Below are 15,320 nucleotides of genomic sequence, written 5' to 3'. Positions count from 1 at the left end.
TCGTGGGTTGTGATTCAATTTTGCGATCCCATTATACTCGCGTCATTATTGCCGTCCCGCTTACTCTGTTCTCGTCTCAGTCGTGCAGTTTTATTCACTCCCGTTTAGCTCCGAGCCCGCCAACCTGAGTTTGATTCCCAGCCACGGTTAACTTCTGAACCGATTTCAGTCCTCCTCTTGTCGATTTAGCATGAGCTGGTTTGCTGTGTAAAACATCGCCGTGTCATTTCACTTGTATGCTTACCCGTTTGTTCCGTCTCGTTTGTCTTGTTACGTTCACTCGAGCCTGCGTGGAATATTTAGCTCGTCGTTTGTGCCGTCGGGTTGGAGGCTGGCAGCGCGGTACGGAAAGAATGGGACCGGGTTCCCTTCCCGACCCGGGCAACTTTCTGCGTGGAATTTGTATGTTCTTCCCCTGTTTGACATGGGTTTCCTCTGGGTTCGCTGGTATCATCGTATAGCTTAAAAACATACCATGCAAACTGGTATTGGCCAAAACATCGCAATGCTGAAAAATTACCCACCAATTACTCGGTTGGAGTTATACACAGCAGCAACATCAGACCCCACTGCTAAAACTGGCAGGACCAAGTTTTATTTACGTGTAAATACAAAAAATACATATATATGGCAAAGCATCCAGTGCTGGGCTTTAGTCTGGTGGTTCTGGGTTCACAGCGTGCCCTCTTTTGCGCATATCTTTTCAATTAGCGGCATTTAGTGTGATGCACTAATCGTCATTGCGTGTGCCTTGCTGGCTTAATTGCGTATATGTGATGATGTCTGGCCGAGTGGAGCTGTGGTTAGAGCCACTGGCTCAACGTCTGAAAGTTACGAGTTCAAATCCTGGGTTGATATAATGAGCCCCACTTTGTCGGGAGTCTCATGTTACGTAGATAGACTCACCCCACACCATAGGAATGTGGAATTATGTCCACTGGCTCAAGGATGTATACAGGAGATGTACACTGCCCCATGCTCATTTGAGATGGAACCACGAGCTCTCTCATTTTTTATTTGTGTATATTTTGCGGAATTTTACGTCCCTTTGCCAATCCGCTGCCAGATAAAGTCCTCCCTGTGGCAGACGAGGGGGTTGTCCGACCATACTTCACGCTGCTCGATGTGGGTTGATAAAGGAGGCTGCCAGGACCGATTCAGACATCATCACTCACCACTCTTGGCCAGGGATCGAACTCGGGCTACCTGGCTCATAGTGCGGTGCCCTCGCCACAACAGGCGTCATTGTCAGGATCGAGCTTACAGCCTCCTGTATACCAGGCGAGGTAGTAAACATTTCACGTTTTGTACAAATCACAAGGAGCCGAATAGACGCGTGCACTGTGAGCATTAGAATCGACTTGAGGAATCGACGCTTCTTCACTCGGCTGATGGGTGACACACGTGGGCAACTATGTGTCTTCCACCCAACTCTGTGGTTCATATCTTCTGGATGTAATTCTTGCCCCGCTTTAGTGCTTGGTGGTTATTGGGGGGGTAGGGTCGTTGTTTAAATGTTTTATTTGTGCCAGAAAATGGAATTCTGTGTTGCCGGGCCAGCACGCTCGTTTACCGTCGCGCCGGGGCCTTGTAAATGTTTTACCGCACGCGCACTCTCGGGCCGTGCCGTGCCGTGCCGCCACGTCGCCCGAGGTGTTCGCTGCAGTTAATCGCGGGCGCCGGTGAAACCGCACGAGCGCCGGGGCGGTGGCGACGTCGGCCGCCGCCCCAGAGGAGCCTCGTGCACGCCAGGAAGGGGGCTCAACGTGAGGTCCGGCAAGGCGTAATAGGGCGCCGCGGTGGCGAGATGTTAACTCCCTCAGCCTGGTATACGGGAAGTCGTAGGTTCCATCCTGACCATGACGTCCTGTTGTATATTTGGAGTTTGCATGTTTCTCCTCGTGGTCGCGTGGATTTTTATTCAGGTCTCCTATGGTTTTTACCTTCCACATTTTTTTAACACGCGTTTTGAGTGTTTGGCTGCGATAGATTACCACGTGATAAGCCACTTCGTTGAGCTATCATTCGTGATAGCCAGGTCGCTTCTGAAAAAAGAGCTACATAGCTCAGTGAGCCTTACCTGGTAAAAGAAAAGAAAACAAGTGTTTAGTATATATCCGAGCCAGGCAAGGTTGTCTTGGATATCAGCATGGCTCACAGCAAGCAGGGCACTTTTCTGAGTGGAGTTTGTATGTTCTCCTCCACCTCCTGCCCCCCCTATTCTGCATGTTTTTCCTCCCAGGATCTCTTGCTTTCTTTCCAAAGCTAAAAGGCACCATGGAACTGGTATTGGACAAATTTTCCAATGCTTCAAAAATTGCCCGTAAATTAATTCGATTGGGATTACGCAGCAGCAGCCACAGCAACATCGTCGCCCCATACTGCGAAAACTTGGCAGGAGCTTCCTGAAAAAGAGTCTTGAGACCCGATGAGGCTCTCCTTGGTAAGAAAATATATCTGAGCAAGGCAGGGGGGTGCGTGAGCCAGGCTGGAGTACGTGAGCCAGACAGGAGCCTCCATGTTCCATCGCGCGCACTTCCACACTTCGGTGCTCAGCAGCCGCTCCTGACATTCCGCGTAGCGTCGCGAACACCGCCGTCGTCGCACGTGAACCCTGACCTCTGTCACCGGCGTGCAAATTCGCGGTGGCTCGTTTGGCTCGGCGAGTCCGAGGCCCTTTGCGGTTTATCCCACCAGGGGGGCCTCCTGGCGCCGTGTGCCAGCGCTCTCGTGCGCTGTACAGGATGGCGTGCGCCACGGTGAGGGTGAGATGGCGCCGTTGACACGGGCCGCAGAGGGGGTGGTGGGTGGGGGCGAGCGATATCGGCTCCGAGCGTCTAGCCGGCAGCTCCCGGTGCATTCCTGTGTGTGGCCCCAAATGATGGCAGTTGGGACGGACTCCGATAATTTGTGTTCGCTCGGGATGGACGGCCGGGCCAGGGAGACTCGCCGCGATGCTGAGCGGACGTCGTTCGGACATGTGGTCCGAGGCTCAGAAGACGACGGTGGACGGAAAGTTCAGACCGTGAACGTCGAGGGAAAGAGAAAAAGATGGATGGGGAGACCGAAAAAGACCTGGAGAGAGGTTTTCAACGAGGACATGAGAACACTCTGCCTCGTGTGTTGGAGGTGGCGATGGATCGAAGACCGTGGAGGAGGGGGAGAGGACTCTGAGATCGGACCCCATCCGTCGTGCGACAAGATGAAGAGGCGTGATCAGTCCGCTGCTGGATGAAGCTGTCGCCACGTCCCACTGTTCTGCGATGTAATGATCCATGGAAGCGCCTGTACATGGCGGATGCTCAGAAGGACGTTGGGTGACAGATAAAGGGACACGTAGATTGGAGAAGAAAGGCAGGTTCAAGACATACTCTTTGGTTCTTTGGATTCCTGTAGTCACGAAAGCTTCGAATCAAGGTTAAAAACATTGACTGTTAAGAAAGTAAGTGGCCTTGGACAGGACACGTGACGGCCAGAAGGAACGATGCCCGGTGGTCGAGACTCACGACGGAATGGCAGCCAAGGAGGGAAGGTGCCTGAGAAGTTGTATCTGTGTAGATTTTCCTTTTTCTTTTACAGCCGCAGAGGTTAATGCGTCCGTCTTTGAGGGTTTATTTGCCGCTCGTTGGATAAGATGTTTGTCTCGGTGGGTTTTTTGGCTGACGTCTCTGTTGAGAACGATGTGGTCAAATCTCCAAAACGAGATGGGAAATGGAGCCAATCTCTGTTGATAGAGAGACCGGTCCTGTTCAATTCACGTTGTTCATTTGCTATGTTATTACGGAACCACGGCATAAAGTACAATCTTGCAAAACAGCGAGTCGGCCAGCCTCTCCGCCCTCCCTCTCCGCCCTCCCTCTCTGCTGTGAAGCAGCTCCATTGCCCAAACATCAGCCGCTTGTGTAAATGTTGATACTGCAGCCGTGTTAATGACGGACGTGGTGAGTTGCGCTTGCGCCCCACTGCAAGCACAGGTTCTTCGACCGTTATGGCGCCGTGAGCCCTTTGAGCAGGATCTGTGCGGAGAGGCATCGAGTTCCAAAAAGGGCGGCGCTGCCGCAATATTGGAGCGTCGGTCGCGTAGGTGGGGCCAGCTGTCTACTGCCGGTAGTTGGGAGCCGTCTGCGGGGCGCTGCCGATGTTGCCATGCTAGCCCCTGGGGCCGGAGGAGATAAAGCGGATAAATCCCGGCGCTAAAAACACGCAACTGCTCGGCTTTAGCCCCTCGCGGGGGGCCCCCCGATGTTTTGATAGCGGGGCAATTGGCCAAAATGATCTGCAGCCTAAACATTTTATGCGGTCGGCTTAACTTAGGGGGCTCGCTCACCCCCTCCTGCGTCGCGCGGTACAGAAAATGCGGCGTTTGTTTTCGCGAGCCCTTTTCAAAACCGTTCTCTGCTCTTGGCAAAACACGAAGGTGATGAGCCACAGGAAGGGACATGTGAGCAAGCGGCACGTGGCGGCACGACGCCGCGTTGGCTGCCAAAATGCCGGGCGTCTTGGCAAACCGCGCTCGGGGTTAACGGGAGGTTAACGGGAGTCGCACGGTGGGACCAGGTGCGCCGTATACCTAGCGTGCGCCACCAAATCGAGGCTTCTTGGCAAACGCTCTTACGTTGGTGATGTAATGCCGTTGCCGCCGGGAGAGAGACAGAAACTGGCGGAGCGTCTGCTGGGCTGCACGGCGAGTCACCAGGAATGGGTTTCATCCAAGAGGAGAAGCGCTCACCGTGACTGGAGAGCGCAAAAAAGTGGACGGTGTCTCTCCATCATCGGCCGCCACGGTGACGATGAGATGAGAGGGAGAATCCGATGCTGAAACGGTTGCTGCGCGCCCACAGCTGGTGGTGCATATTCCACATTCCTATGATGGGGGACCATTTCAATTTTAAGACAACCACCGTCTAGATACCACATTCTCTTTCATGCTTGGGTCACCGAATTTTTTTTATTGGCTCGTACTGCGCCATGTATTTTTTGTTGTTGCGAATTTTAATTTAATAATTCATCTTTGCCTCGACAGTTGCCTTGGTCTCGGTCCAGGAAAAAATTGTGTTTGTCCGAGACTCCCGCCGTCACTGCCGCCGCCAACCCCGCCGCTCGCTCGCTCGCTCGCAAGGGAAGCAACTCTGATTCTGGGCCAGATGGGTAATTTGTGCGACGGGCCCTGGGAGGGGAAGCTGAGCGGGCCTGGCTCGCACGTGCACTTGATTACCTTGGCAATGCGGGCGAGCGGAAGGCTTGGGGGTAGGGGGTGGGGGGCAGCGAGGTGACGGTGGCGCGGTTGCCGGTCACGGAGGTGACGTGCGCCGTCGCTTTGCTTCACTGGGGCGGCCGCCACTGTGTTGCATGACGCCAGGATTGTCGCGTTTGTCTTGTCTACGCGCGTGTTTCCTTGAGGGCGCGCCTGTGTGCGTGCGTGCGTGTGATCTCGGTCCGGTCCTCAGCCACGGTTAACATGAGTGATATCTGAATTGACTGAGCCTTAAATGAGTACCCAGTGCTGTGTGTAAACATGAGCACTGGGAAGATGGACGAGTGTAGTGCTGGGCACACAACCCCCCTTGTGTGCCGATTAGCACGTTTGGCTATGTACAATGCGAAAGAAGTTCAACATACATTCATAGGTTTTTGCTAACAGCTCTTGCCCCAACAGTTTGTTGATGAAGATCTTGTCTTTTGCTCCCTTTTGCATGCCTAGTTCTGTGACGAAATTTCACCCTTCTCTTCCCACTCGAGCCCCTGCTCTTGCTCCCCATACCCTCTCCCCCACACCTGCTTACCCCCCCCCCCCCTGCTTACCCCCCCCCCCCCGTATAATTTTCCTTGTCATCCATCCGTTTGCGCTGCAGGAATGCGGCTCGCTGCAGACTGAAGTCATTACTGCGAGCATGTGGCTTCCTCCCCTGCGCCCCCCCACCGTACAGCCCCCCCCCCCAGTGGCCTTGTTAATGCATCTCCTTTTATATCCTTGCCAAGAGAAACTGCTCCTTATTTGTGTGACTCGGGCGACGGTTTCTGTAGATTCCGGTTTTGTGGGAGCGGCGATCTTCCGTTCGTCGTATTTCGTTTTTTTGAACGGACCCCCATTTTTCTGTCCCGTGGAGTTTAGCATCGTCGTCATCGCCGCCATCAATCATCGTCACGACGGTAGCCGTCATCGGTCATCGTGCGTTGTATATCCACCACCGGGTCATAAGCCCCCCCCCCCCCACCCTGCACCGTCCCCCGATCCTTCGTGGTCCTGCGCTGCCGTGATCCGTCTCCCTCCCGCACTGCACGCACGCGAGCCCATTTGCTCCACCTCCACGACGGTTGGCCTCTTGGCTACCGCTCCGTTGCAAATTCTCAATCCCTTCCAAGCAACCTGTCCTGCCAAGCTCAATTACTTTGGTTTGTTTTTTTGACAGACAGCACGGTCGGCGAGTCGTGCGTTTAATCAAAACCGAATGCGGTATGGGCCGTGGCTTGCCAATGATCGCCGTGACGGTGTGGGCCTCTTTGTCGTCGTCGTCGCCTCCGCTACGCGTGCGTCGCGCTGTCGTGCTGCGACTGAATCAAAGACCTTGCCTTGGCTCTCCGCGTCATCATCAACCGTGGTCTCTCCACTGCTGGATGAGACCATTGCTCACGGTCTTGTGATGTAAGGGTGCGTCGAGAGCCTGCACGTGCTCCCGATTTGATCGCTCCGTGTCTGCTGGGGACATCCTTTTGGGGCTCCCTTGGCTACCACTCCCTCATTAGTCTTGCCCAGCGGCCTCCTTCCCGCAACATCACCTGCCTGAGCCCGCTGAATGTTCTTATCAGCCAATAGGATGCCTCTGATTTGCGTATTGTTCTCGATTGCTGTTCATGTGTTGAACACTGTTCTGTTTGCCCCTTTGTTCCCTTGTGTTGTCCCCGTGCCTCCTTGTGTATCCCTTTGTGTCCCTTCCATGTCTCCCCTCTGCGTATCCCCACCCCCTCCGCCTCGTGTGTGTCCCCCCTGTGTGTGTGTGTCCTCCCTGTGTGTGTGTGTCCCCACCGTGTGTCGTCCCCCGTCCCCGTCTCCCAGTGTTCCCGTACTTCAAGATGGAGCCAGAGAACACGACGGTGTACGCGGGCGACTCGGCCATGTTTCACTGCCAGGCGCTGGGCGACCCCGAGCCGAGCGCGCAGTGGAAGGTGCGAGGGCACATCCTCAACTCCAACGAGCCCATTAACAGGTAGGAGGCGCGTGCACGCTCGCACGACGGGCGCCGCGGTTCGCCGTTAAGTGGCGGTGACCTCGCCGCGGTGCTTTTTGCCGGGTTGGGTGCACTTTGGGGCCCACGTGGAAGTATCGAAGGTTCACTGGCAGGAGGTCGCAGGACAGACCCAGGTGTTATGGGTTAACTGATTGTGAGCATCGCTTCCCTCCGCCCTTTGTTGTTGTTGGACGGCGACTGCCTCCAACTGTCCCAATTGCCTCCTTCACAGAGGCTGATCTTGACACCGCTGGTTCAATAAGCTCCACATCCTCCTGTACCACATCAAAGACAAAGATCCCCCTGTAGTCACAAGAGACTGCTGGGACAAGTGCTGCTAGAGAGCACCTATGAAGGCTGGCATGGCACACGAGCGGGTGATGTGGCCAGCACCATGCCAGACCACCTTTGTTTCTCCAGTGCTTATGCTCACACGCCACATTTGAGGCCGAGTCGATCGAGGGGAGGCACGGAACTGCTTCAGATAATTGCCATTGGTGTTGGTGGCATTGAGCGGGACTGGAACTCGGGTGAGCGTGAATCGAACTCAGGTCACCGGGGTTCGATGCGCGGTGCGCTAACCGCTACAGCCCAGCGCTCCTGACGACACTCGCCCAGGCACATGCGCACGCTCCCTCACGGAACATCCCAACAGCTCAATGCTGTAATTAAGGCCACGCAAGACGCGGCTGGAGTGGGAACATTTTGCTATCATCATCATCGTCATCGCCGCCGTGAGAGTGTTCCGGCGCTGCCCACGGGGCCGTCTCCTGCTGCCCCACTGTCTGTTGCTGCTCCTCCCCCCTTTGTGGGGCTGCTGTGCCATCGCGTGCTGCCCTTCCTGTCTTCAACTGCCCCTTGCGTTTCATGTTGCACATTTGTTTCCTGCTGCCCCTCTGTGTCATGATCACCCTGCTGTCTGCTCATGAAAATGATTTGTTTTTAGTGTCGCATTGTGGGATTTTGTTGCCATGAATGACGGTATATTATTATCGTGCTGCCTCCTTAACCTCGGGGCATCTCAGAGCGCTTTGCGCGTGGCAAGCGATTTGCAGCACATCTCACCTTATCACATTTGAATGGGCATCCCCAGCGGCAGCTGCCCCTGTGCACCGCGAGGTGACTAAGCACCTGGCCTGCAAGCAGGCATGGCTCTGCCAGTAGGTGCCGATGATTGCCTCCGTGTGTAATCCCTATTGAGCAATTTGCAGGTAATTTTTCAACTTGCCAGATTTTGACCATTATGCCGGCACACAGTGGCCTTCTCATTTCGAATGGCGTCAGGGGATCTTAAACGTTCGCCGCGAAGCAGGCGGCGCATAAAACATCTTGATTAGTACTCGCCGCAGTCATAATCGGGGGCGGCCTGCCAGATTTGACGAGCGAGGCTGTGCAAACTAGCGGTGACTGTGCTACCACTTGGCTATGTCAAGTCGCCTGCTTGCCCTCTGTCTCGAGAGAGACGGGAAACGGGAACACGTGGCTTATAGAACAAACGCAGGTTAGAGACATCAGTCTTTGCTGTGAGGAAGAGCGAGTGGGCTTGAGCGGGAAACGTCACGGCTAGGAGGGGCGACGGCCGGTGGGTCCAGTCCCACGACAAAGTGGCAGCCACAAGGAGGGAAGTCGCCCAAGAATGACATCCACCGCAGCGATGGAGCAATGAGATCACGTCACCGGGCAGGAGCAGGATAGAACATCGCATCACGGTTCCAAGAGGTTGACGATGGCTTGGGGGGGGGGGGGGGAGGCATTCATCCTAGCAGCGGATAGAATCACGTCTGATGGTGACTGCCATCTTCAGACGCTCTCCGAACCCCCCCTCCCCCCTCCGCATGCTGCAACTTTATTCATTGTCACCTCCGCTCGCTTTCTTGAGATGCCGCCCCTCGTCTTGGCGCTGCCGCCCCCCCTCCTCTCCGCACGAAGGCCGCTCTTCCCGCTCCCTCGCTTCGGTCGCGACGCCAACAAAGGAGCGCGTGGCGCGGCGGAGACTTGCATCTCTCAACGCTTTTGTTCGTCGTGATTCACATTTTGGTGTTGTGGGAGCCGCACAAGTCTGGCGGTCAGATTATCCTTGAGCATAATTGGCAGACTCTGAGCCATATTTATAGCCGGTGTAATCCGGTGTAAAATGACTGATCAATCGCGGAATATGCTTTTCGACAATGGGCGCGTTCATTTCGGAGGCTCAGAATTGCCGTATTGTTTGCGTTGTACGGTCGCGCTCGGCACTCGAATTGAACATTCCCGGGCCGCCCCAGTTGAAACCGCGGGCGCGTTAACTTTAAAATATACCGTGCACCGTCTGCTTAAAGGGTGACGTTGAGGATCCCGTGGTGTCATTGAGAGAAGGGTAGGCCGCGTGCGGCGACGTCGTGAAAATGTTGTTTTTACCAAGTTTAAGTCATTTCCCGCAGATTACCTGTTTGGGGAAACGTGGCGTCATCGCCCCCTGCTGCGAAACTTAGCAGGACGCTGTGAGGTTTTTCTTGGGAATACGAATGTTAAGGAATTTAATTAAATAGAAATCCGTCTTCACACTTGCACCGTTGCTCCAAAACCTCATGTAAAATTCTGCCTGTTTGTATAAATATGGTAATTATTGCGTAGGAGAGAGGATGGTGGCAGTTGTTTAACCACCACATCATCAGGGTCCTGCCTGGCTAACCGCCGCTGCTGTTATTGAGACTTCAGACCAGCGAGTGTGGTGGTGGTAAGGCGGGGAGGTTCCAGGGGTTCAGAGCCCTGCGGGAGCAATTAACATATGCGTGGGGAATGGCAGCGCAGTCATTAGCGCACTGCACTATGATCCCGTCAAGCTGGATTTGATTCGTGGCCACGGCTAACATCAGAATTGGTCCTGGGCACGGCGCGTAAACATCAGCGTTGAGCAGACAAATGCGGCCGGTCGCGGTGTTGACCACTCCACCCTTTCGTGCGGCGTGCCGCCCTGTGTAGGCGCTCCTTAACAGCACTTGCTTCCTCAGGTTAAAAGCTACACGGGGGATCTTTGTCTTTCTTCGGGGTTACTGGGACATGTGGCAAGGGTCTTGGCTCACCGCAGCGTCACGTGGGTGGCAGCCGCTCGCACAAATGAGTCTGGCTGCCTCCCTCGTGTAGAGCGCGCCGAGGCTGCATGCCGCAATCGTGAACGTGGCACTGAGCGCCACACAGCGGGGCAGGATTAGCGCCTCTCGGGCAGACGGGCGCTGTGTGGCGACGGGGTCGAGGCCGCCACGCTGGCGCGCAGCCGTCTGCTGCAGTGGTGCTCCTTTATCTTGCGCGAGCAGCACTTTACCAGTTTCAGCGGTGTGTGCGTGGGCTTAAGGCTATACGGGGGGATCTTTGTCTTTGCGTGTGCTTACATGAGGAGCGGTTATGTATAGGTTAGCGCACTGCACTACGAACCTGGTATCCCGGAGTTCGATTCCTGCTCACGGCCAACACCAGTGAAATTTATCTAAATCGGTCCTGGGCCTCCCCTCGTTCAATTCAGCCTAAAATGAATACCTGGCGAGATATGTAAACATCACCACTGGGGAGACAACGGCGGCCCGGCGTGGAGTTGGCCACTCACCCTCTCGCGTGCCGTGCCAGCTAACAGCACTTGCCCCAACAGTCCGTTCAGGCTAAACAGGGGATTTTGTCTTTGTTGGTTTCTATGGTTTAAAGTCTGTGTCTTGCCTGCACCGACCGACATTCTAATAACCCACATGGTGCATGGAGGCCATTATCCAGCAGTGGATTGAAAATGGGCTGTACACGTTGCCCCCTTCCACTTGCATGGTGATAGACACTGATGAGTGTTCTAATGATGATGCTGGCATTTATATTGCACCCGTAACTAAACGTAATGAGACGTCTCAAGAGTGTAGTTGTTTTTAATAAAGGGGACCTCCTAATGGCAGCTGTCCCTGGGCAGCACAATGCGGACTCAGCGCTTGTCTGCAAGGATGCTTTAGCCTGCCAATAGGGTGGGTGGGGGGGATGATGTTGCTTTTGGTTATTCCATTTAATACATTTGTGAGTCATTTATCAAATTTGGGCAAATGTGTTCTGCCTCTTGTGTTCGGCTCATTCTTTCCGCATGTGCCCACGGCGATTGATCTTCGCGCACGGTGCGACGCTCGCAAAGATCTTTTTATCAGCGCCGTCGTTACGCTCCCTCCCATCCGTCAGCGTTCGCTCTCGCCGGCTGCCCCGGCAGCCGGGGCGACTTGTGCGACTCGCGTCGTTCCGGGCCGCGCTCCCTCGCGAGCCGCCGATTGTAATCTCGGCGGGGCGCGGACGGCGCAGCCGCCACCTCCGCAGGTGCGCGACGCCACTCGTTAGCCTGAGCGCCGGGCGTTGTCTTACCTTGTTGAGTCGTGGTGCGCGCTCGTTAAAACGCGACGCAGCCCGAGTGCCGGGAAACAAACAGCGCTTGTGTTGACGCCCCGCGCCGTCCGACGTGAGTTCGGAGCTTTGCTCATGAGAAAATAAGACTTTAAAGTGACTTTCAGGCGACGGTCGCCGTAGCGCCCTCGAGTGCTGTAGCTGTATCGGCGCACCGCGCGTACGATCGTGTTGTTGGACGACGATGTCACTGGAATGCTGTCATCACGTGTTTGTAGCGCAATTTATTTTCCACTGAAAAAGCTTGAGACTCGTGTTGGGCAGCCCCTAACACGACCTCGTATCTAGAAGACGAGAGCTCGCCGGCTTTTTGGGTTTTGTCCTAATTTTTTGGCTCTTCGCCATTGTATTATGTGCTCGCAGCCTCGCATCGTGAGATGCTGTCCGTAGGAGTTTCTCCCAGAGTAGTGCGTCCCTTCTGCCCACGGAATTGATTATCACAGAACTACTTCTCCACGTGACCACTAATCAACACTAGAGGCGCCGTACTCTCCCATCCGCCCTGCTGGGGCGATATTCGTCGCGTGCCGGTCAAAGCGACGCTTGGGAATTTTTTTCCGAATTCAGTGAAAACAGACGTTGAATACAATTTATTTTGTGTGCAGCCATTGCTACCGCGGGCACCGGTGTGATGCGGTTTAATCACGGGCCGTTGAGGTCAGGATTCATACCCAGAAGGTTAACAGTGGTGCCGGTTCACTGCTCTGACCCCTGGTCCACTGGGCCACCCCTGCGCTGTTTGTGTTTTGGATTGCGTCGTTCTTCGTGTCCGGGCGCCGTGAATGTTGCTGGACTATCGACGTGGATCATTGTCGGTGGGCTTATTGGCGCGCGCCTGCGATCCGGCGCTTTGGAGGACAGGGTTGGTGGATCATGTAGAGATATGAAAAAATTGCCGGTGGTCAAGAGCAACGACAGAGTGGCAGCCAAAGGAGGGAACACGCCCGATGTGAGGATGTTCACGATGGAGATTTAGCGAAGGGATAGGATTTGAGTTGGATTATTTAACATCGTGAACAGATCGTGGTTGACAATGGATGACAACGATGCCTCTTGAGTTGCCCCCCTCCGGCGCTGCCAACTCAAGTTGCCCCCTCCGTGTGGAGGGTGACGGCGACAGCTTTGGGAGGAGGTCTTCCCACGGCCCTGACACAGTCAACGTCAATGACGACGACGACGATGTTGTTGACAGGTAGCGCCTGCTGCGATCGCCATCGTGTCAACTTAGCCGGGGGTCTAAGCCCGTGTCTCGGACTCCCCGTGCTAATGCGTTTAGGGCGTGGGCTTCCCGCAGAGGCTGATCGGCTCAGCAGCCTAATGCTCCGTGTTATGGCACTGAGCCAACACCGCCACCGCCCCCTTCTCCGGAGCTTGACCCCCCACCACCTCCCACCGCCACCACACGCGTGTACGCGCGCACACGCGTGCAGAGACGCGCACGCAGGTGAAAAACACGCGCGTCGCATTCCCCCGTCAGGAAGGGTCTGTAATGGCGAAGAGCCCGATGGGATCTTCCATCTCGCCGACTCGGCACAACCGAGGCGCTGTGCGGTTTGCGGTGGAGCTCGCTTAGGCTGCAGTCGATTGGAGTGGCTGTTGGGAGGGGGAAGGGTGTGGGGCTGCGGGGGCGGGAGTGTTGTTGGGGGTGGAGGTGAAGTGATCTGTCAGACGAGCTCTGGCAGGGGAGGCTGGGCCGGCCGGGATGCTAAAACCACTGTCTCGCGTGCGGTGAATTCACGCCGCTTCCCTGCTCATCCCTCCCATGATGCTCCTCTGCATACCGCCCTTTTGTCAATCCACTGCTGGATGAGGGCCCTCCCCATACGGTGCGAGTCGTGGTGATTTATTTGACCATTGCATTTCCCGCTGGCCACTTGCGTGGTTGGGACGGCACATTGGTGCACTATAGCGATGGATGTATCCTCCTCCACCCTATCCTCCATCCTGCACACACGTCCATCCCATCTACAGCACTGACCACGTAAAAAACGTTCTCTCGGCACCGCACGGCAGATGATAACAAAAGCATTCTGGTCCACCCTGCCCCAACCCCCTGCCCCTTTTGATGCCCCCATTGCAGGGTGGAGCTGCTGCCCAATGGCTCGCTGTTGATCCGGGACGTGCGTAACGAGGACTCGGGCTGGTACACGTGCATCGCCGGCAACAAGTGCAACATCAAGCACCACGACGCCTACCTCTACATTGTCGGTACGGCGGCCGGCCCGACCCGTATCGATCTGTCGGTTTTCGTCAACCGGCTGCTGCCGCCGTTGTTGTGGTTCTCAATTGTGGGCTCGGCGCCAACGCGATTCTTGGGTTGTGAAGTGCGCACCTTGGTTCCGTGCCCATAACGCGAGACCCGCCCCCTGGTGATGATCCCATGACGGTAAACATCCAGCCGGGGTACGTCTCTGCTCTGTGAGCTTCTCGCCGCTCGTGAGACGATGGTTCTACATCCCCCATGGTGCGGGCGACGAGTCTATTCGTACGAATGCCCCAGTTTGGCTTTTCGCAAAGTGGTAGCTATTTTACCCGTCGTAGAGGAATGATGAGCTGGGATTGAACTTTTGTGACCTTCCGCTCGCTTAGCCACCCAACTCGCCCGCCCGCCCATCTGTGCTAAACTACGACGGCGCTTACCCGTAGTGGCACGTGTCCAAAATGGGTGAATTCGAATTTTTTTATTTTTCCACGTGTCCCTCGCTTTAAAATAAATCTGCCTGAGGATTAGCGCGCACGGGTAGGCGTGCCCTCGTGTAGTCGTGTAATACGAGCCGCCGGCGGATTCGCATAACGAAACGCTAGCCCTGGCCCACTCGGGCGCCAGGGGCCTGTGCGGGACCCCGCTCTCACGCCCCCCCGCGGTGCTGCAGCCAAGGGTGTCGTGCAAAGAGAGGAACACAATGGGCACACAAAGGAGGGGGAAAAGGTACAGCCCTGAAATTGCTTGCTCACCCATTACACCACCGTGGCAGCTCTGAAATACAATAACCATTCTTTTATTTAACCATGAAAGCCTCACTTAAAGATGTCTTTTCACATGAGGCCCTGCTTTATTGACAACGTTTGGAAAATTTGCTATTTCGGTGTGTGGGAGGGAATGGGAGGGTCTGGAGAAAATTCACCCCATGCCCCCCCCCTCCCTCTGCCCCCCTCCTCCTCCCAGTGCGCCCACTGACCGTGCCCCCCACGGAAGAAACCCAGGTGTCCCCCTACAAGATGATCCAGACGATCGGGCTGTCGGTGGGGGCGGCCGTTGCCTACATCATCATGGTGCTGGGCCTCATGCTCTACTGCAAGAAACGGCGCAAGTCTCGCAGCTCCAAGAAGCAGCCGAGCACCGGGGAGCCGGAGACGGAACATCTCAATGGTGGGTGGCGGCGGTGGTGGTGCGGTGGCGCTCTGATGGTGGTGGTGGCAGCGCTGTGGTGATGGTGGTGCTACAGTGGAGGTGGTGCTGCTGCAGTGGTGGTGATGGTGCCGGTGGTGGCGTTGTGGTAATAGTGGTGCTGCAGTGGCGGTGCAGTGGCAGTGGTGCTCTCATGGTGGCGGTGGTGCTCTCATGGTGGAGGTGGTGCTCACCTGTTAGTGGTGGTGCGGTGGTGATAGTGGTGCTGTGGAGGTGACGCGGTAATGGTGCACTGGTGGTGGATTGCCGTGTCTTTTGCAGTGGTTATACAGTAAGATAAGCATTTA

The 15,320-nt window shown here is 55.6% G+C and overlaps 1 protein-coding gene across 1 annotated transcript in view; it reads left to right on the top strand.

Annotated features, from left to right (window-relative positions):
- PTK7 (protein tyrosine kinase 7 (inactive)) overlaps positions 1-15,320 on the top strand; it is a 92,813-nt gene that overhangs the window by 62,011 nt on the left and 15,482 nt on the right. The window contains exons 12-14 of the mRNA XM_061551332.1: positions 7,055-7,205; positions 13,705-13,832; positions 14,791-14,994. Of these exons, the coding sequence (XP_061407316.1) occupies positions 7,055-7,205; positions 13,705-13,832; positions 14,791-14,994 (483 nt within the window). The remainder of the gene's footprint in view (positions 1-7,054; positions 7,206-13,704; positions 13,833-14,790; positions 14,995-15,320) is intronic.

Source organism: Lethenteron reissneri, chromosome 14 (genome assembly GCF_015708825.2).
Source record: "Lethenteron reissneri isolate LAM-NWPU_2019-01 chromosome 14, ASM1570882v1, whole genome shotgun sequence".
Classification (NCBI taxonomy): domain Eukaryota; kingdom Metazoa; phylum Chordata; class Hyperoartia; order Petromyzontiformes; family Petromyzontidae; genus Lethenteron; species Lethenteron reissneri.
This window is presented reverse-complemented; position numbering and strand designations above follow the sequence as displayed.